The following is a 21,921-nucleotide window of genomic DNA, read 5'->3' on the forward strand; positions in this document are numbered from 1 at the left end:
TAATACGTGACAGTACAAATGGAAATTAGTCAATGTAACGTAGACTTTTTATTTTCTTAGTTATATGCACAGAATTTGAGTTGACGCACCCTGAAAAGTCAAAAACCTGCATGTATGGAAGACAGTTCACATGAATAGCAAATCATGCGTATGTTATTCTTAGTCTTACATTAAGTTCAGATAAAACAAGGGGATTTCTCAAACTGCATAGGTTTTAATCATCTTAAAACAAAGGGATTTCTAACATCACAATTAATATCTGCAGGATACTGTGAAATGTAAACATCTATGTTGGAGCGCAAATAACCCACAAGGCATTGAATTAAAAAAATAAAAGATCACATGAGTAAAAGTAAACAATCATCAACAACCCAATTAAAGTTGAATATAATTTACGTAACATTTTCTTGCTTATGTGAATGTAACGTGCATAGTTTTATGCAATTTTTTTTTAACTTTTACTGAATGTCAGTAAATCTTTAGTTTACAGTGTTGGAGACAATGAAATTTAGCTTTGAAAATTTTCAGCCTCTGTGAGTGATGTGAGAAATTAAATTTCTTTCAATAATACCGGTATGTTCAGGTCACAGAAATACATTGTTTACACAATAAAAAATAAAATAAAAATATTTGAGACATTTGCTGTTGTAAATTGGTATGAAAGGTCCTTGTGCATAAATCATATTTACTCAGTGACCTCATTGTTCTATTCTCTTGCTTATTTACTGTAATATTTAACTATGACATCCAGTAATACTACTATACCCTGCCTAAATTGTGCTTGAAATTGCACCACAGCTTACATGTATTAGGTTATTCCTTCATTTGATGAAAAAAATAATAATACACATGCGGAAATATAGCTATGCGGATCCTTACAAGAATCTTCAGTCTATGTAGTGTCTGCTACACCTTAATTGCATAAAAGGATACCATTTTACCCTTTCAAGATAGATATTAATACATAATTAAAAACTAATTCAGATAATGCACAAGCAGAGACACACCCACACGCTTCACATGTAAACACAATCAAGCATTTTGGTTGATAGCAGCAGAGGACAAAGAAAGGTTTCGGTCTATGTGAAGAGCTACAAAAAAAGAACATCAGCAACCATGGTTCAAGAGGACGGATTGTGTGCTGTCTTCTACTTTAATTTTGCGATTTAACTTAAACATACAGTATGTGATGAGGTTTAATATTAGTTTGTGTAAGACTTTAGAGACACTGTTAGTAAATGTTGATGATGTATTGACAGGATACCACGATACGTCAAAGGAAGTGATAGTTAAGAACGCTCACTCAGTGAGACACTGGTGAAGGCCGATGGAGCTTGAACGGCCCTTGACGTAGGAGTGACGCAAGCTTCCGTTGGACCCGCAAGTGGCGGCGATACCGCAGTTATTCAGGGTGGGGTTGAAGCAGGAAGCCGTGCTGGTGTTGGACTCTCGTAGGGGTAAAGGCTTCATGGTAGAAAGAATCAGGGCCAGGCAGTCGGCCACTTTCTTGTTGGGGGCACAGGCCAAGGCTGGGGTGTGGCCTGCAAATGGTAACAAACCACGGCTGTAATAAGTGGTGGGTTGATATGAAAGCAATGGTGGGGCATTAATCACTTAGGCTACAGACGAGCAAAGTCGTGCAGTACTCTTCGCATCTGATATACTTTTAATACTTCTTATATGACGTACAATTGCAATCCGATGCTACAGTTCAAAACGAGCCATGAACTTAATATAATGCAGAGGCAATTATGCAGTCATGGCCTAGCTACACATAAAAAAAAAATCCTAATTGCATCAGTGACTATTGTTTGGTGGCATTGCTCACCTTCGTCATCCACAGCCATGACTGCTGCTCCTCTGCTGAGTAAGACCTGCACAACAGTCGCCAGACCCTTCCTTGCCGCGATGTGAAGGGGCCTGGATGAGGAAACAAATCTCATTACCAAGAACTCCAGAGGTAAACGGCTCATAAAAAATGCATCGGCATCATAAGTGGTGCTGAACAGCAGCCAACACAAGAAGTCAACTCACATTTGGAGTGCGCTATTTGGTGCATTTATGAGGCAGTGATCACTGATTTCTCCTAGAAGCAACAGGGCGCACATCTCGTGACCCTGCGGAATAAATTACATTGAAAAGTCACATGCCGTACACTCAAGATGACGAGAAGCTTCATCTTCAAAAGACAAAATGGCCGTATTTATCTCTTAATGTGATATGCATGCAAACGTTATCGTGCGCCTAACAATTTCTGCACTTGTGTTTGTGTGCTTGACCTTAGTGCACGCTAAGTGAAGGGCTGTGTTATTATTGACATCCACCAGGGTCAGGTCTGCCTTGGCCTTTTGCAGCAAGAATTCTGAAATGAATAACAAAAAAAATGTTCATCTTGACTCAGGGGTCTCTTGTGCAGTGACCTGTTTGCATGCAAAGCGGGGAGGGGTCTGAACTTGGAAACAGTGTGATCAATTGGACCTTGGTGATCGAAGGACTCCTGCTGTGACTTTCTAAGTAAGAGAGGAGAAACGTTTACACTGTGTAGAGGATACATACCAACAGCCATGCTATGCCCACAATCAGCGGCAATCATCAGAGCGGAGCATCCACTGTGGTCCACGGCATCGAGCTCTGCCCCCTGGGCGAGGAGCAGTTGGAGCCCTGTAACATTTCCAGAGTAGGCCGCTGCATGCAGCGGAGTTCTGCAATCACAGATGGACAAGAAAATCATGCAAAATTACTTTTTTTTAAATCCAAATTAACTGAAAGATTTGTTTTATTAAATTAACTAGCTGCATGTTTCAAGATAGACTTTCAGAGCGAAACGTGGAACCCACCTTCCTTTGGCATCGCAAATTTTAACGATTTGAGGACCAACTGCCTTCACAAGAAGTACAGCAGCAACATCATGCCCTTTAATTCTGCAAAGGGGAAAAAAAATCAACTACAGACCGCGCAATTCTTCTAAACTATTTCTAGAGGATAAATGTTGTGGACTCACAAAGCACAGTGCAATGGGTTGAAGGAATTTCCTTCTTGGTTGCCAAAACGCTTGTTTTCAAGTAAAATGCGTAAACATCCTTCATGACCTACACAGAACACAAATGGACAAACTATTTCAAAGCAAACATCAGGAAAAATACAGTTTACGGAAACTACCATATGTTCTATTTTCAGAGGAATTTGTTTGACTTGCACTTCATTTTTTTTTCTTTTTTCTTTATGCTTCCTTGTGATCCTATACGGGAAAAAAACATTAGCGATAACAAATAGTAGGAAAGACTTTTTTTCTTTGTTGGGACAGCCCAAGACTGTTTTCTGTCGTTCTCTAATTCGCTGTGAATTTTATTACATGAACATCCTGATGCCTTACCATGGTAGGCAGCCCAGTGCGTGGGCGTGTAGCCTCTGTAATCCAACATGGAGTCCAGAGGATCTGCTTTCACTGCAGTTTGTAGTAAAGTGTGCAGTAGCTGTGCGTGGCCGCAGGACGCAGCGAGATGCAGCGCCGTCCTTCCCTGAGAGTCTCGACACAGAGCAGAGGCGCCATGTTCTAATAAAGCTGAGGTACAGTCACTGCTACCCAGCATGGCCTGCAGGGCATGGACAGAAACATTGAAATGTTGTCCTTGAGACAAGAAGCACACACAATCTCATACGAACGCACAGCTCGATGTAATGCAGTGAAGCCTTTTTTGTCGCCGACATCCGGATTGGCTCCTTTCTCTAAAAGGATGTGGACACAATCTGTGTGGCAACCCAACGCTGCCAACATGAGTGCAGTCCTGCAAATCAATTACAAAGAAAAACGTAGGTGGTTTTTACATGTGGCATATTTTATCCCATTTTTATGAACTCATAAAAATAACTTACTGTCCTTGGGTGTCTTGGCTGTCAATTATGTCAGCACTGTGTTCTCTATTCACCAGCAAAAGCAGACAGTCCACATGGCCCTCTGCAGCTGCATATGCATAAAAATACTATCAGGAAACAAAGCATTCTAGCACAATAAAAACTAATCCTTTGTCAACTGCAACCTGCAGCATGAAGAGCGGTCCTCTTGCGCTTATGCTCCTTTAGGATGCAGGAAGCTTGATGTTCCAGTAGAACCTCCACACACGAGGTAAAGCCCCTTTGAGCGGCGAGGTGGAGGGCGCTTTGCCCCTCGATGTCTCGGACATCCAGACTCACTAAGGTCTCACACAGAAGATGAAGGGCCTCACAGTGACCATAATACGCCTGTCAACACGACACAAGTGTTGCAGCCGGCAATCGTCCACAAACCGCAAGTGGGAAAAGTGTGATGGATTTGCACTACTCACAGCTAAGTGCAGCGGACTAACGGGGATATTACTTTCGGCTTCTTCTAGACAGTTGAAAGAAATCACCAGCAGCTTGAAATAGAAATAAAAACGTTAAGGCAATGAAGGGGAAAAAAAAAAAAGGGTTAAAGTACTGACCATTTCCAAATGCTGCTTGTTGCCGTAAGCTGCTGCATAGTGGACAGCACTGTAACCTTTAGTATTCTTTAAAGTTGGATTTCCTCCACTGTCCAGTAAATACTCTAAACAACTGAACACGCACACAAAAAAACAGCAGAGTTCAGCCAAACCAATCTGCACAATCTTCTAAAATCAACACAAATATTTAGAAATCTGCAACGTACAGAGAGGCTTCTTGTTCCTTTTCCATTCTGCAGTCAGAGCTCGTCTCCCCTCTGTGGAATGAAAAAGTTGACAATTGATATTGGCTAACTTGCATCCTAAACTGCCAGCACGTATTTATGCCACTGCTCAGGACTTCACCCGAAGAACGTGAGTGACGCAGCAGCATAGTGAAGAGGGCTGCAACCCATCAGGTCTAGCTCGTTGATCTCCGAGCCGCCTCTCACCAGTGTGATTGTACACTGGCTGTTGCCGCTGGCTGCAGCGTAGTGCAAAGGAGATCTGTGCAGCAAAACGGGAAAAGGCTCAATCAAGCATGTTGGCAGCCAGGCCGCACAAAATTGTAATTTGCTCACCTTCCCAAATGATCCTTTACATCAACTTCAGCTCCACTGTTTAGCAACATGTTAAGACAGTCAACATTTCTGCCAAAAGCACAAGCAGCAAATGTTCATTTACGACAACCTTTAATGGACAACTATAACGAGTGTGTGTGTGTGTGTGTGTGTGTGTGTGTGTGTGTGTGTGTGTGTGTGTGTGTGTATGTTTTACCCTCCAAATGCAGCTGCGTGCATACAGGTCCTCCCAAGTTCATCCTGTGAGTTTATATCAAATCCTATGGACGGTGTCTGGCAGCTTGTCGGAGAGTGTACAATGTTGTAATACTGGCCTACACAGCACACAAGCAAAAGTGCTAAAGTACATGTTGAAAGATAATGCCACTTAAACATTGAAGGCTGCTCTATTCATCAGACCATTTCTCACCATTTGTGAGCAGTTTGCGACAGCAGTCCGAAAAGCCGTACAGCGCTGCCAAGTGTAAGGCAAGCATCCCATGGATCCCCTGTCTGCAGAAAATTAAATGTGAATGGCTCATCAAAAATGCAAGAGTTGCCTCTTGCATTGTTGATGAGCCATTCACATTACGCCCGACGCCAGCATTTGTTAGACGGTACCTTCAGCTTGCTGCCTGAATCACAATGCTAAGCAAAGATCAACTGTGAGCGCTTAAATGCTAACAAAAATATCCACCATCATTGACCACCCTCTCTGCAAGCGAGGCGTTTCAGGATTTGTGCATATAGCCCAGAGAAGAGTACTAAGTACTAAAACCGTTCAGGATGTTAAAATACAACTTACCTGGATTTATCTGCACCATTAGTCAACAGAGTGCTGATCAACAACTCCTGACCATTTCGGGCAGCAACATGGAGCGGAGTGTTGCCGTATATGTCAACACAGTCAATTTCACCACCTGGGTAGAAGACAAAAAATGTTTTAAGCGACCTGGTATTATATTTCGAGCCACACTGCATGCCTAAGTCAGACTACGTGCATGTTGCATTCCCTTTTATTTTGACAACGCCAATATTTTTTATTTGTTTACCATTTTGGATAAGAATCTGAGAGCCTGTGAAGCGGCCATGCATAGCAGCCATATGCAAAGGGCTCTTCCCTGCTTTACTCTGTTGAAGAAATGATTTATGTGAGTTAGAAGGTTTGTGAAGATGCAACCTAAGACATGTTTTCCCCCTTTTAACCTGCATATTGACATCAGCCCCGTTATTAATGAGCAGCTCAACACACAGCACCCCGCTGGAGGAAGCGGCGGCCAGGTGTAGGGGAGAGACGCCATGGTAGTTGGCCTGGTTGATGTTGGCGCCACAATTGATCAGCTCATAGGCCACAGCCTCCTGGCCCGTATGGCAGGCCATGTGGAGTGGAGCGTTTCCAAATGTGTTTGGTTCATCAGTCTAGAAAGCAAGGAAGGAGGGAGAGAAGCTAGATAAAAACAGTATAATCCAACCTCTGAAGCTGAATTTAATTCAAAATTTTAATCCATGATGTCAGCATCACACAAAACCCAAGCTCCACAAGCATCCAAGGATAGACTTTCTTTGTGCAGCGCTCTATTTTATTTAAGAAACATTTTTTTTTTACTTATGGATTCAATGCCAACCAGCATCACTGAAAGGTTTTGCTTGACCTTAACAAAAGATTTGGCAGAAAAAAAAATGCTTATCTACTACACATTTTGAAGCATTTTAGAATATACTTCAGGAAAAAAAGAAAAAAAAAAGATACCTCAGCTCCAAGTTCCAAAAGATATTTGACCACATCTACATGTCCACTGATTGCTGCAGCATGTAGCGGTGTATAGCCACCTTTGTCTTTACATGTTACATCGGCACAGTGAGAAACCAGCATCTTCACAATGTCCAAATGTCCTAGGGGAGGGGTAAAAAAACCACAATATTTACCACACAGACACATCATTTAATATTTTTTGTAAAGTGCGCCACCCACCGTTATTTACAACACACACTGTACACAAAAATTGAGTCTGGGGTATCTTTAAGTTGATCAAGTTAATATGCTCAACTTCATAGGTGATTTGCTTTACGTTCACTCTGCCCCGTGCTAATTCATTATTTATATTCCTATTACTTATTTATTCTTTATTCAATAAGTAATTAAATAATAAATTAATTATTTATTAATTTCCCAAGTCTCGTTTACAGTGTGTTTAGCGGGGTTTTATTTTGAAGTCTAAGAAGAGATAGCCAAATATTTTTAAATTTGAAATCATCTGGAGCCATTAAGTAGCCCTATGGGTGCCTGCTATCATATCTATTTTGAAGTTGGGAAGTGATAAACACCAGTGTGGTGAAGGATGCAACAGAGTGTGAACACACACACAAAGAGAGCTGTTTACTTGGGATCACATGTTATTAGCAGGGGGAAATAAATGTATTTATAGTTGCTGGGACTACAGTAACCTTTGTGTTTAAAAAGTCACGGGAAGGTTTCCAAAATTTCCTTCCAGAAGGTCTCAAGATTTTTCCATTTGAGAACAAAATGCTTTTAAGAGTGATTTTTTTTGTGCGTGACAAATACTTCTGGTGTTTAGGTTGCAATATGTGTCTTTCTAAAAATATGTGTCTAAATATTTAAACATTCTCTCCATATTTTCGGTCAACACCACCACCACCACTTACCAAGATATGCAGCCCAGTGGATCGGCTGCCTTTCCTTTTTGTCTTTGCCGCTCGCATTGGCACCCTTGCTGAGAAGCAAGTTCACCATCTATAGAAAGTAAGCAACAACCTGCTTTACAGTTTGAAATGGAAAAATGTACTTACGACAGTGACAAAAATTAAGAACAAGCCCCCAATTAACAATCAATACGTCTCAAGGAAAGCATACCTCTCCATGTCCACTGTGTGCTGCGTGATGCAAAGGTGTTCGTCCTGAGCGGTCATAAACATCCAGGCTGCACACATGAGGTATCAGCGATTCAGCACAGCTTGTAGCCAAGTTTGCTGCAGCCATGTGCAGAGGTGTGTGCCAGAATTTGTCCCGTGTGTTGATCTCGGCCCTGTGCTTTAGCAGCAGCTCCACAGCTCTCTGAACAGAAGATGGAAAAAAAAAAGGTCCAATAAAACAATCTGGGTACTGCATTTCTTGAAACTGTACAATGAAAAAAAATGTGCATACTTCATTTCGGGAGGCAGCTGCTCTATGTAAAGGAGTCAACAAACCCTGGTCCTTAGTGTTGACACTGGCACCTGTTAGAAAGCAAAAAGATTTGAAGGCTTGTTTTTCCAAATAATTTTGGGGACAATATTTCAATCCTTACCAGCGGTGATAAGTAGTTCCATAATGTGAATGTCGCCAAGGTAGGCAGCAGCATGAAGGGGTGTGCTTTGTTCATGGTCCTGTAGGAAATATTACTGAGGCATTAACCTAACAAATAAGGTAGAAAAATCTACCCAGCAAACAAACAAAGCTGTGAAATAATATTACCAAAGAATTGACATCCTCTCTGTGGCCTAACAAAAATGTCACTTCTTCAGTATTTCGGCTGAAAATAGCCTGGACCAAAGGACTCTAGAAGAACAATTTGACATGGAAGAAAAACATAATAAACATTAGATTGCCAACTCAAGATCTCAAGGTAGTAGAGAATAGACAAACTATGGCTTATTCCACACCAGAAAGGTATAGAAAGCCAACTTTGCAGTAAATAGCAAAATATAAAGAAGAGAAAACTGTAATATAAGAGATTCAGATTTAAATATAATGCAAAAACATAACATACAGAACTCGTGCTGCACTGATAGCGCATCAGTGAGAGAGATGACAGCATTTTATTTTTCCTTTCTCTATGGGAAATGGTTTTGACTAATTTAGGCGTACTTGGGGGTAGACAAAAGTTATTTCAAATGCTCGTGGTTATTAGAAAATAAAGAAAAAAGTGTGGCGTTATTACCTTGACTTGTATGAACTTCGCATTAATGTCATTTCTACTACGACTTTATAAAAACATAAACGAAAACGTACAGCTACAGAACAGATAAAAGAATAAAGGCAAACATGAGTATGTAAATTGTAATTTAGACGACTTCAATGTCACGGTTGTAATAACATAGCTGGATGTCCGTTAGCAAACTTTGGTCGAAATGTAGACAAGTCAACCGGCTGTAATGCAAAGTTAGAAAACTACCGAGATTACAATTATCCCAATTATTTTCCCGTACCTGGTCCTTGATATCTCTACACTCCATTCCTCAATGTTTCTCCTCGCTCCTTCATTCACGCCATTTGTGTAGACATGTTATTCAATGGCAGATCGTTTACTTGTTAGCCTCGTTAGCGAGTTCGTTTATGCGGTGTAGAGGGAATTCTCGCGAGAGGTCACCACAACGTGATGACAAGCTTGGGAGTAAAACAACTTGCGTGGCATTTACATCTCATAAAACAACCTGAACTTTGAACCTTAATATTACAAAAGTTGCATCATGTCTTCTGAATGGCGTGTTGAGAATTTGAAAGTATGTTTTTGCGCAAATATTTTCTCTTTTATTGTACTGGTATTCAGTATTATCATTTAATTTAAAATTAATATCATTTATAATTAATATCCCTCTTCTTGACGCTGCCCCCACAGCACGGCACCGCAAATAAGAGGGCGCTCACAGAATGGTAAAACATCACATTGCAGACAATGCAATGTATTGCATTGTATTGCATTGCATGGCAATCCATCCATCCATCCATCCATCCATCCATCCATCCATCCATCCATCCATCCATCCATCCATCCATCCATCCATTTTCAAACTGCTAATCATCACGAGGGTCCCGGGCCTGCTGGAGCCTATCGCAGCTGTTTAATATATTCATATTTTATATTATTCTAGACTCCTTTCTGAACGTCATACTTTACGCCATACGTGTTCACGTGGAATGGCAACAGCTACTACTACTAATCATGCTGGGATTTACTCCAAACTCAAGATATACCTTTACCTCACAGACAAAATAAAGGGGTAAAAGTTTTCACACATTGACCAATCAGAGCTGTGTTCGTCTTATGCTCATGCGCAAGAATTCTTGAACCTAAAGTTGACATGGCAGAACTGACAGTGAACACACAAATGTGCCCGAGTTCAACCTGAAAACGCTGATTCTTAAAAGATAATCCCCATGGTGCATGTTGGATATCGGAGGCCATTGTCGAACCATAATATTATTAGTGACTGTTCCCTACGCGAACATCAGGTAAGGTTGTTTAAATAACTTTAATAGAGGTCACGTAAGCAATGCAATCCAGGAAGCTAGCACGTAGCATGTGTGATCTTGTGTGTCAGTCGACTGTGGATTTATTTGTAATTGGATTGATTTATTACAGTTTGTAGAATTTTGGTTTGAAATTTGTAGTCAATGTGAGAAGGTTGTGTTCATTCCTCCCACGGCACCAGAACAAGAGATTAAAAGTTTCGAAATCTAAAAGTAGAGCTACTCTTGTTCAGACCCAAATAAATTCCCATCATAATAGCCACTGTCTTATTGTCGTCACTACAATTCCACCATGTAGTCTGATCAATCTTTATTCTTTTAGTTATACAGACTGCAATTTGAATAGTTTGTAGTCACACTTGTAATTAAGAGTTGAATGCGCGCATAGCATCCCCCCCCCCCCCCCCCCCCCCCCCCAATTGTTGATGGGTTAACGCGTGGATTTCCTTATTGAATCTAGCTAGAAATGCACTTGATCACCTCAGACTTTTATTGTTATACCATAGACGTTACTTGTTCGTTTGGGAGTTGTCAGAGATGTGCACTTGTGATTGCAAAAGCTGCCAAATGCTGATAAAGTGGCTTATCTCGACTATGTCTTTCCCCCTTCAGATATTGAAACTTTTTTTTTTTACACTTGGTGTAAATTGATATTATCCTAATACACATCATACAATGGTACTTCCAAGTCCGCAATGTTTGTTCCGTGACTCTGATCGAGCAGTAAATTTCAAAACTATTTCGCCATCACAAGTTTGGGACTTTCAGGGTCCAAACTGTCACCACCATAAAAACTTTATTAATTGTACAGGCAATACTTTCACCCTTACAGCTTTCTGTTATATTTGATGCATTTTGACCAAAAAAAACCAACTTATTCACCGTTAAATTTTATGACCTTACTTTAAGTCAGAGATTATCAAGACATGACCATGGTTTACGCAAAGCCTCGAAGAATGCCGCTCACATAAGAAATGGAAGGCATTAGCGCTGACACATAAAACATTATGTTCCAGACTGGAATGTAGTCTGTGACATACTGTGAACCTTTTGAATATGTCGCTGTAGTGTAGACTAGAAAATTCCAAACACTTGTAGAAGTTCCGACACATTCCTTGATTTCACATGCTCATGTATTTGCCTCTGTTTTATACGAACGGATGTTATGATCCATCTATTGTGGGAATTTCACTCCGATCATATGTAAGCCTGTGTGGTCCACTGGCCTCGTATAGAATGACAAACTACTCCATTAGACTGCACCACATGACCAGTTGGTTGGTTGGTTATTTTCATAATTAATTAAATTAGTCCTGCAAATCCAAGCAATGTAAACTGACAATATTAATTGCAGTGGAAGTGAAACCTTGACTGGGTGGAGAAGTGACTTTGTGGCATTTCCCTCATGATCCTACAGTCATGTGACTGCCCAGTCTGTGTTGTTGCAAACTGAAGTGTTTCAAGGTTCTGCCCTTTGCCTGGAATGGCATTGCATCCTTGGATTGTTGACTTGAAAGAAAATGTTGTGTGCAGTAGAGTTTAAAAAAAAAAAAGAACATTTTGTGGACAGTGGAGTTTAGAAAAAATGTAGGGGGAAGGTTTCATTTCAAGTGCAAGGGAAATTTTTGACTTATTAGGTCACCTTTTGCCGAAAATATGTTACATTATATATTGTTCTCTCATGAATTTAATCACATTATAAACAACTTAAGAATATATTGTATCCCTTACTCTTCAACACACTCCAAAAACATGTTATGCTGTATTTGACCACAAACAACACATGAATTTGTGCCACTACTTAATCGGGATTTGAACATATTTCCAGAAAATGTTTAGCAAGACAAGAATAAAAGCCTTCAGTGGAATATTCAGATTGTTTTGTGTAAATTTTGTTAGGAGGCTGAAAGTCATCCCTCAAGTTCTCAGGGAGCTATCGGCCTGCCCTGATGAAGGCCCAGCAGGATGGAGACCTCCTCCAAGGTAACCGACTACAACAACAGAAACATGAGCAACCCGCACATCTCTCAAACACACACATCATGACGTTAGAATGGCAAATCTTTATTCTTGTCGGTGTTCTGGACTTAAAAATAGTTTTAAAGATTCAAAACTGCTTTTCATGTTGATACAAGTAGTTGTACAGTAAGATTTGCCAGTCTTCATGGATTTTTTTTTCAGGTGCAATTTTTATAGTTCAAGTGAACTTTATTGCCGTGTGAGTGATGTTCGGGCTAAAGTTCAGTTGGCTTTATTTGTGCACACATAGTGGAATGTTGATACAAGTTTCTCCAATGCGCTGTCTTCCCAGGGATTTTTTTTTTTTTGTTTAATGTCAGAATGTTTTGACATTTAATGGCTGAGTCAGGTAATTTCGTATCAGTGGTCAGTCAAGTCCACTTTGAACTATGTTTGTTTTTTTTGTTTGTTATTTTTAGAGGATTCCCCTGACGACGGGGGCACTCAGACCAACCACTACAGCGCCATCTCACCTCCGGCCTCCCCTGCAGACTTAGATGAGCCTTTCTCCACGTACTTTGAAGAGAAGGTGGCCATTCCTGAAAATGTCAATCAGGTACTCCTAAAACAGAGTCATCGTGCTGAATTGCGCTTTTACTTTGCAGACAAATTAAAGCAGCATAGTCACCTCCTCCATTTATTTTGTTTTTCAGGTGTTTAGTTTTAGGAAACTCTGGGCTTTCACCGGACCCGGGTTCTTGATGAGCATCGCCTACTTAGATCCAGGCAACATTGAGTCTGACCTGCAGTCTGGAGCAGAAGCTGGATTTAAGGTGAATATTCATCATCTTGAATGGCTTGGAACGTGATTTTACTTTGGGATTTATCTTGTCTGTCCTCCTCAGCTTCTATGGGTGCTTTTGTCAGCCACCGTCATCGGGCTGTTGTTGCAGAGGTTGGCGGCACGTCTCGGCGTGGTCACGGGAATGCACTTGGCTGAAGTTTGCAACCGGCAGTATTCCACCGTGAGCATTCACTCTCCCTTTTTGAGTTTAGAATAATGGCAACATGAAAATGCAAATGTTTTCTTGGTTTCTACAATACAGTAAAACTGAGTCCTTTTTCCTGCAGGTCCCACGAATTATATTGTGGATCATGGTGGAGTTGGCGATTATTGGTTCCGACATGCAAGAAGTGATTGGCTGTGCAATAGCTCTCAATCTTCTCTCTGTGGGCAAGTAGGTATTTCATCCATCCAATCTTTACTTATTACGATGTGAACGTGATGTCACAGTAAGTCAAAGTCACCTTCTTTTTTTCCCCCTAGGATACCTTTATGGGCTGGAGTACTCATTACCATCACAGATACATTTGTGTTCCTTTTTTTGGACAAATACGGTACGTGATGATTTTTAAATCAGTAGTTTGTCCTCAGTGTTGATTGACAACGTCTGATCCCTTTTGTAGGCCTGAGAAAACTTGAAGCTTTCTTCGGCTTTCTTATCACCGTAATGGCTATCAGTTTTGGTTACGAGGTAACACCCCACATACTATTCAAACGATTCCATCAACAACATTCTTGACACTTTGCCTTTCTCTTTGTAGTATGTGCTTGTGAAACCAGACCAAGGGGAGGTGCTGAAAGGCATGTTTGTGCCGTACTGTGAAGGATGTGGGCCCACGCAACTGGAGCAGGCTGTTGGCATTGTTGGCGCTGTCATCATGCCGCACAACATTTACCTTCACTCGGCTTTGGTCAAAGTGAGAATTGTTTTGTACGAAATATGTTACAGCATTGCCAACTCTGCAGCCACCACTGCTTTTTAAGTTGGCTTTGAATCATGTGCTTGTGTGTGTGTGTATGAAAGTACGTACTAAACAAATATTATGAACTCTCATTTATTTCCCTATGCACCAGTCTCGTGATATTGACCGTCGAAATAAGAAGGAAGTAAAGGAAGCCAACAAGTATTACTTCATCGAGTCAACCATTGCACTCTTTATTTCGTTTCTCATCAACGTCTTTGTCGTCGCCGTTTTTGCCCAGGCTTTCTACAATAAGACCAACTGGCAAGTGGTGGGTATACTGGACTGTAGGCATATCAAGTCATTTCATTTTAATTGAAGTCTTTATTTTCTGCTCGCAGAACCAAGAGTGCAATGTAACCAACATCCCTCACCAAGGTCTCTTCCCTAACAACAATGAAACACTGGAGGTTGATATCTATAAGGGGGTACGTCCGCTGGTCAATACTTCCTGTAAAATGTTGTAAAAGTTCAAATGTTTAAAAAGGTCAACGTAAACAGAAAAATTTGGTGTATATCATGTAATTAGTAAATGGAGATTTTCTTTTGCAGGATTAGCTCACTCAGAATGAGTGCATTGTGAAAAATACTTTTTCCCACGTGTAATTTTATGCCACTTATTCAGGGAGTGGTTCTGGGCTGTTTCTTCGGTCCCGCCGCGCTGTACATCTGGGCCATCGGCATCCTTGCAGCAGGGCAGAGCTCCACCATGACAGGCACCTACTCTGGACAGTTTGTTATGGAGGTATGTTTTCGTGATTGTTGACAATCAAAGCAAAGACAAGAGCAATGTGCTTATGTTTTTTTTTTTTTTTTTTTTCCGTCCCTCTCTTTGGTAAGGGTTTCCTAAACCTTCGGTGGTCTCGTTTCGCACGAGTGCTACTGACGCGTTCCATCGCCATCACGCCGACGCTGCTGGTTGCCATCTTTCAGGATGTCCAGCATCTGACTGGGATGAACGACTTCCTTAATGTCTTACAAAGCATGCAGGTCTGACTCGTTTTTGAATACTTGCAAAACCTGTTATACTTACGTAAGCTAGTTTTGTTACAGGGTGTGTACAACTCAATTCTACTTCTTGTCCTTCAGCTTCCTTTCGCCTTGATCCCAATTTTGACCTTCACCAGCCTGACATCCATCATGAACGACTTTGCCAATGGCTTGTAAGCATGACAGTTATAAAATGAACTAGTCCGTTCAAGTTACTCAACATGCAAGTATTAATGTTTGGCGGCAACAAAAGTGCGTACACCTCTGATGAGAAGTGTCCAAATTTGTCTCTCCTGCTTGTCATGTGACTTAGTGCTACGAGATGGTGTTATCGCTGTCATACTCTCTCACACTTGTTACTGGAAATTTAATGACATGTTGATGGCAAAGAACTTTCTAAGGAACAGAAAAAAAAATGGTAGCACTAATTATAATAGCCTGGGCTATTATAGATTGTCCATGTCTAGCATCGGCAATGAGAGTATGTTCTTGTTTCTTTCAGGTTTTGGAAGATCGGTGGTGGCGTTGTCATCTGTTTGGTTTGTGCCATCAACATGTACTTTGTGGTGGTCTATGTGGCAACTCTGCACAGCATTTGGCTCTACGTCCTGGCCGCTCTACTCTCCGTCGCTTATCTGTGCTTTGTAGGCTACCTGGTGAGTTGACATGCTGCTGCATTAATCAACATGCAGTGGGTGTGGCTTGTATATAGCATTGCGCTCACATTTTTCAGGAATGAGTAAGCAAAAAAAGAATCTCTTTCACATTACACTCAAAGATGTTATTTGACTGGCTGGGGTTTCCCGTCTTGTGTGCAGGTGTGGCACTGTTTGGTCGCCCTGGGGGTCTCCTGTCTGGACTTTGGCAGCAGGGTAAGCAATCCACCTGCTGTGTTCATAGAGGAACAGTCTGAGTGCGACTCCTAGAGATGAACTGTACAGTAACCAGCAACGTTCCTCTTTCTTCTGAAGACTCTGAGCTCAGTTCTCAACCGGGACTGTTGGAGTTTATGGCAAAGTCTTTTTTCTGTCCGTCGTTCATGTTATTTTTGTGGTGAGACGGTTATCAGAAGTTAATCCACTTTTGCACGAATATGATTTTTCCCCCAAAGGGAAAGGGTTGAACACAATCTGTTCCGAGACACTAACTTTACAGATTGCTCTGTTTGCTTCCACATGGCAAAGTACAATTAAATACTACATTTTTATTTTTTTCCCTATGAGCGACAAAGGTTGGAGTTAGCATTTATACATCAATTATGAAAATGTAGCAGTAGTCATACAAAGACCTCAAACTGTGGAAGCCGCATTTAAATTTCAACAAACTTAAACTAACAAAGTCGCTTCAAAATGTTCACACCGCCGACCGTTGCGGTTGTATTAGCATCGTTGTACCTTAAAAGTGGTGAATGATTTAAATCAATTACATTTAAAAAAAAAAAAAAAAACATTTTTTGAGACAACCTAGTCTACATCAGTATACTCCATTATCAGTAGTTGAAGCACTGGATTTCTTCACCCATCATACGTTTGTTTCAGATAATAATAATCTTAAAAGTTAAGATACCAAATAATATCCAGCCGAGTCGTGTTGTGATATTGTGAGGCTGTAACATGTCCAAAACACTGAATGGGGAAATTTTGCACAATTATGCTAAGGCGATTCCATTTTATTAATATTTTGAGTCCAAGTATTAATCAGTGCCAGTAATGGTTGCACTAATCCTTTTTTTGTGTGTCCTGCTACATCTTGTTGGGCTCTGTGCTGATGATGGTTCCTGAAAACGCTGTTAAAAAGTTTGACTGTCTTTTTAGAAGGACCTGTGAGATAACTGTCCTTGTGTAATTTCTGACTTGTTAGCGAAAGGGATCATATGGGAACGGAATTAGGTAATGTGAACTAGTCCAAGTATTTGAAGCACACATTTCATACAACCAAGTTTACTGCCACAAAATGGCGCCTGATATCTTTATTTGTGCATCTGTGGTAGAAGTCCTTTTTTTTCTTGATTTTTACTTTATTGTCTTTTTGATATTATGATAAATGTTGTATTCACATTTTAATCTAACGTATTAAAAGTTAAAAGTCCGCTTCATTCATAAGGTGTAATCTGCGCTAATGAGCACACAATTGTAATTCTTTTTTTTTTTTTTTTGCAAAAAAAATATGGCTTTTGTGCTCATACACATTTGGTCTGTTGCCGAGAAACCATGAATGCAGTATTGTTTACATTTGTCTCATTTGTGTCCTCTTCTGACAGAGACCCATCATTTGTTTAAAATAAACACCAAAGACTGCTTACATGGTGTCTTATGTCTCAATTCTAAAGAGTGCTATGAAATAATCTGATTAGTTGTAATAGCACCACAATAGCTTATTAAAATGCGATGCGAGACAGTGTAGCATGTGTGGTAATCGCTCTCTTTCAGGACTTTCCAGGGTTAAATGAGGAAAGGTGAGCACCCTCAATGCATCACTAATTCAAATCAACAAAGTCATGTGATTAACCTCCCTGTCACGTTTGTTTTTCACAAATCACCACTTTCATTCTGTAGTCTCACAGATGCACAAATGGGCCCAAATAAGTACAGTTATTTCCTTCTCTTTCTCTGTATTTGTGCTGTATGTCGGATTTACAATCCAAAATTGATTGTTGACAATAGGAATAATCACTTAAGGATCATTTTTAACAATATGATCGTCCAAATCTGCCACACTGATGAAATGTGCATCTCTACTTCCTCTCTCCTGCAGATGGGTCTTGCACGGCATACAGATATTTACTTACTGAATGACATGGATGTGGACGGTGTGATCGAGCGATAGGAGATGACAACGTGATGGAGGTCAAGAACACCAATGAGATTCCTGCTGCATGGCCAGTATCTTCACTTTCAGTGCCTTCCACTTTAAAGTGCCCTGCTGATTATGTCTCTGCAACTTCTGCCAAGACATGGGCCCACATTGCACTTTGCGTTTGATAAAAATGATGTGAATAAAATAAATATGCAGCAGAAGAACATACCAAAAACACCAGCTCATGTAACAACTATTACTTGGTAATTAATATATTTGCTAATTTATTCTTAGGGTTCGAGTTTTGCTTTGTGGGTGTTCACATTTGTTGAGGCGTTTCAATGCATTAATCTGGCCTTTTTCGGTCAATATGCTGGAATGCTAAAGTGTCGGTGAACACCTTGAAAATATAACCTTCACTGGCATAATGACAAAATGGGATGAAATGATGAACCTCCAGGATGCAGAATGGTCAAATGGAACCATTTATTTGACTAACTTCTGAGCTGCACCTGCCCTCTATTGCCTCCGCCTGTGTGCCTCACATCTCGCATCAGCAGAGGAAAAAAAGTCAGGTTGACTACAGGACCAAATATTGTCTTTTTTTTTTTTTTTTTAAATGTATTTCTAAAATGTATCTCTGCCCCCCCTCCCCTTCTAACTGAATTTTGTACTGGGAAATGCATCTATTTATTTTAGGATCTGTCACGCTCAGTGCATAAATGTTCCTGGAAGTGCAAAGAAAAATAATCACTGTTACGAAGTGCTTAAAAAACAATTCACACTTAAAACAAATGCTATTGTGTCCATGTTGATGACTGGTGGAAGAGTATATTTATGAATCCCTTGCGACGCACATCATATTACATGATAAACCAAGCTGTAAAGAAAAAAAGATATATATATATATATATAATTACAATTACACAGTTCCGTTTTTGTTACCTTTAAACATAATTGTCTACTGTGTGTAATTTTGTAATTTAATAAACATGAAGTGAATTTGCGTTTTGTAAATTAGGTCTACTGTCTTTACTCTGGCATGTTCAAGAACAAAAATATGAGTGCAGTCTTTAATTTCCCCCATTACAAAAAATTCCATGTTCTCCAAACAGGTTTATGTAGACATGTAATTGGTTTTACTCAGATAATTTACTTTCAAGAATCGTCAGTGTGTAGCTTTTCAGTACCAGCCTTTTATAAAACAGCCCAGAGATTTGGTTCTTGAGCGTCTTCCTGGCCACAGGGGTCGCTGTCTCCCATGTTGACGTATGACGTGGCAGGTTGTACGCCATCACATTTCGTCGAACAAGATGAGCGACCAACTCTTCCAAATCACCACCCGCATCTGGTGAGTCTCATCGTAACTTTGTGCTGCCACGCCACTTTAAATATCTATTTCAGTAGCGTTGGTGTAATTTGGTGCAGGTTTTCTCACACTTGCTAAAAGGAAGCCGGCTAATTTCTTCATCATCGTGAGCTTTTCTGCTTGACGTGACAGCCGACCCCCTGTCGACATTATTGCGTTAAATTGATGCAACATGAGGAAAGTGGCTCTCCTGCTTTCAACCTGTGTGCTCTTCTTCCTCCTCCTGAGCACCTGCCGAACAGCCAGACAAGGTCAAGACATCCGATGTGGAGGTTGGTGTCTGCCTGCACGTTACATCTTTTAGGAATGTGCCTTTGATTGTGCAAATTGCATGTTTTATGAATGCTCCATTGTGCAAAAGCCAAATAGTAAATGGTCCTCGTACCCCCCCTCAGCTTGCAGGGCCCTGGTGGACGAGATGGAGTGGGCCATCTCCCAAGTTGACCCCAAGAAAATGATCCAGACAGGCTCGTTTCGAATCAATCCAGATGGTAGTCAGTCCATCAGGGAGGTCAGTATGCTATCTATTCATCTATCTTAAAGGGAGAGAGTGAACTTTTGTGCTCAAGGACTGCATTCGATTTTTAAAATTGAAAGATGGCCAGGTTATATTTTTTAAATACTAATTTTGTAGGAGGGAAACAAAAGAAATTTAATTTGGGGGAAAAAAAGAACGAAAATACATAACTTTGAGATGATTGTGAATGGTCACCATAACTACTACACTGGTTGTAATCCACATCTACCGGCAGGTTCCTCTGGCACGCTCTGAGGGAAACCTCCTGGAGCTGTTGGAGAGCGTGTGTGAGAGGATGGAGGACTATGGCGAGCACATAGACGATGCCACCACCAGGAAGTCTTACATTAGGGTCAAATCTCGCAACGGTGAGGCCATGGACCTCTCAGAGGCAACGCTGGATTCAAGAATCACCAGCAGTTTAAAATTTGCAGTGAGTACAATGCACTGAAGATTTTTTGTTATTGTGATGTATTCAAATTTATCATGAAAATGACTATATTGTGAGTCTTGAAATGATTTATCTTGATGTCTTGTGGCAGTGTGAGGCCATTGCTGAGCAGCACGAAGACGAACTCATCGAATTCTTCTCTCATGAGACAGAAAATGTCAAAGACAAACTCTGCAGCAAGCGAACAGGTACATTTGCAAATTTTGTTTTTCATACACAGAGTTTCATCAGCGTTTAATTTTCTCACTGCATTCTACTTATATTCCCTGCCAGATCTTTGTGACCATGCTCTGAAAATCCCACACGATGAACTTTGATGTCCTCACGCCATGGCGGCCGTCTCTCTTCAGCTGATAATGGCCGGCTCACGCCATGGCGGTGGCGACGGAGGCGAAAATATAGTCATGTCTAAAAACTGCACAGATTCCAAATGTTGAGAAGTTGCTTTAGTCATGGAGTATAAGGGGATTGGGTTGACTTTTTGTTTTTAGTACCATTTCATCACCCCTTATATCTCTACCTCACATCAGCATTATCTCTTTAATTAGATGAGCACATTATTTTGACTGTGAAACTGTTCAAACTTAGTTGCAGGATATTTTATAACGTAAAACCGCCTGCTTTAGAATGCTTATAAAGAAATAGGAGAGGAAATATTACGACCCTTTGGATAAATCTGCTTGACTGTTGAATATGTTTCACAAGTGTTCACACCCACCAAATATTTTGCTGTCATTTTTCTACTATTTTCAATTGTATGAACCCAATTTTTGTATAAATGTCAGATTTCTGCATCTGTTTTTCCTCCATTATTGATATGCAATATTTTATGAATGCACTCTTGTCCACAGCTCAATTGCTTTACTTCTTCACAAGCCCTGCCCAAAATATCACCTCAACACGTCATTGCTCACAAATGCTAAAGGTTTCATTGATACGATTCCTTATTTTCTACAGCTCACCCTCTAATAGTTACTAAAAACAACATATTACAATTAGCCATGTGGCTTTGATAGTTTATTTCAAATCTGTTTTGATGACATGGATATCATTCTGAAATCAAATGTGATTACAATCAGATAAACTGCAGAGATGGAGAATAACACAAACACTTATAATACAAGAGCAGAATAAAAATTGATCAAACTAATAATTCACATTTATATTGACAATGTCAGGTGGTTATTACTGGAGCATAATATTTAGATGCCAAGCATCCAAATAAGGTGTCATCAAACATCGGATTTGGAGTATTTCATATTTTTTCGCATGCGTCATTTTATGGAACATGTTTTATGATTCATTCCTTTTTGAATGTGTAGGTTGAGGTCGAATAAAACCACATTGAGTAAATCGTTTGGTACAATAGTAAAGTTTGCATATTTTCCCTATATTGTAATTGCACTACATGGTTTCCTCGTCTTTTGATGCCAACCCGTCGTCCACAATTTGGTCCTTCTCACTCTGGTCACATTGTCTTTCATCTCCATCACCTTCTTCCTCTTTCTCACCTGTCGTGTTATTTTCAGCTTCAACCAGGCAATCGTCATCTGCTATAATAACCGTGTCCCCGGAGTCATGGCTGCTGGTGCTACTGCAAGACAGCGTGTCGTCCTCACGCCATGGCTGTGGCAATGCACAGGTGCCCTCTAACACCTCAGGTTCCTCAAAGACTTCCCCGTCCAAATCGACATCTGCATTCCCAGGATCCCAAAAGTCAAACATTTCTTCTTCTTCGTTCTCAGAGTCCGGCGCTGTATGTTTCCTGATGCGATTCACTGCGTCC

General features: G+C 40.5%; 3 protein-coding genes across 3 annotated transcripts; 2 read left to right on the forward strand and 1 right to left on the reverse strand.

Annotated features, from left to right (window-relative positions):
• Positions 1-28: 28 nt before the first annotated feature.
• LOC119123596 (serine/threonine-protein phosphatase 6 regulatory ankyrin repeat subunit C-like) lies at positions 29-9,375 on the reverse strand. Its single transcript, XM_037252808.1, has 28 exons — positions 9,206-9,375; positions 8,472-8,555; positions 8,305-8,383; positions 8,163-8,233; positions 7,872-8,072; positions 7,664-7,751; positions 6,750-6,892; positions 6,206-6,418; positions 6,052-6,130; positions 5,805-5,919; positions 5,430-5,512; positions 5,217-5,334; positions 5,021-5,089; positions 4,806-4,946; positions 4,667-4,717; positions 4,461-4,572; positions 4,323-4,394; positions 4,038-4,239; positions 3,874-3,961; positions 3,668-3,785; positions 3,374-3,593; positions 3,002-3,089; positions 2,838-2,921; positions 2,557-2,702; positions 2,280-2,362; positions 2,035-2,117; positions 1,829-1,920; positions 29-1,541 (listed from the first exon to the last, which is right to left on the reverse strand). Exons 1-28 carry the CDS (start codon positions 9,230-9,232, stop codon positions 1,300-1,302), a joined length of 3,192 nt encoding a protein of 1,063 aa, XP_037108703.1. The 5' UTR covers positions 9,233-9,375; the 3' UTR covers positions 29-1,299.
• Positions 9,376-10,055: 680 nt separating this feature from the next.
• LOC119123609 (natural resistance-associated macrophage protein 2-like) lies at positions 10,056-18,360 on the forward strand. Its single transcript, XM_037252840.1, has 17 exons — positions 10,056-10,229; positions 12,147-12,230; positions 12,686-12,822; positions 12,920-13,039; positions 13,112-13,231; positions 13,338-13,444; positions 13,534-13,604; positions 13,674-13,741; positions 13,812-13,967; positions 14,125-14,283; positions 14,354-14,440; positions 14,638-14,757; positions 14,853-15,002; positions 15,102-15,175; positions 15,505-15,658; positions 15,821-15,874; positions 17,757-18,360. The coding sequence occupies exons 2-17, from the start codon at positions 12,197-12,199 to the stop codon at positions 17,826-17,828; spliced, it is 1,683 nt and encodes a 560-aa protein (XP_037108735.1). The 5' UTR covers positions 10,056-10,229; positions 12,147-12,196; the 3' UTR covers positions 17,829-18,360.
• Positions 18,361-19,033: 673 nt separating this feature from the next.
• Positions 19,034-21,490, forward strand: cnpy2 (canopy FGF signaling regulator 2). The gene is made up of 6 exons (XM_037252906.1): positions 19,034-19,149; positions 19,227-19,439; positions 19,563-19,678; positions 19,920-20,117; positions 20,227-20,323; positions 20,409-21,490. Exons 2-6 carry the CDS (start codon positions 19,340-19,342, stop codon positions 20,450-20,452), a joined length of 555 nt encoding a protein of 184 aa, XP_037108801.1. The 5' UTR covers positions 19,034-19,149; positions 19,227-19,339; the 3' UTR covers positions 20,453-21,490.
• Positions 21,491-21,921: the final 431 nt, after the last annotated feature.

The sequence above is a fragment of the Syngnathus acus genome, chromosome 5 (assembly GCF_901709675.1).
Source record: "Syngnathus acus chromosome 5, fSynAcu1.2, whole genome shotgun sequence".
Lineage (NCBI taxonomy): Eukaryota > Metazoa > Chordata > Actinopteri > Syngnathiformes > Syngnathidae > Syngnathus > Syngnathus acus.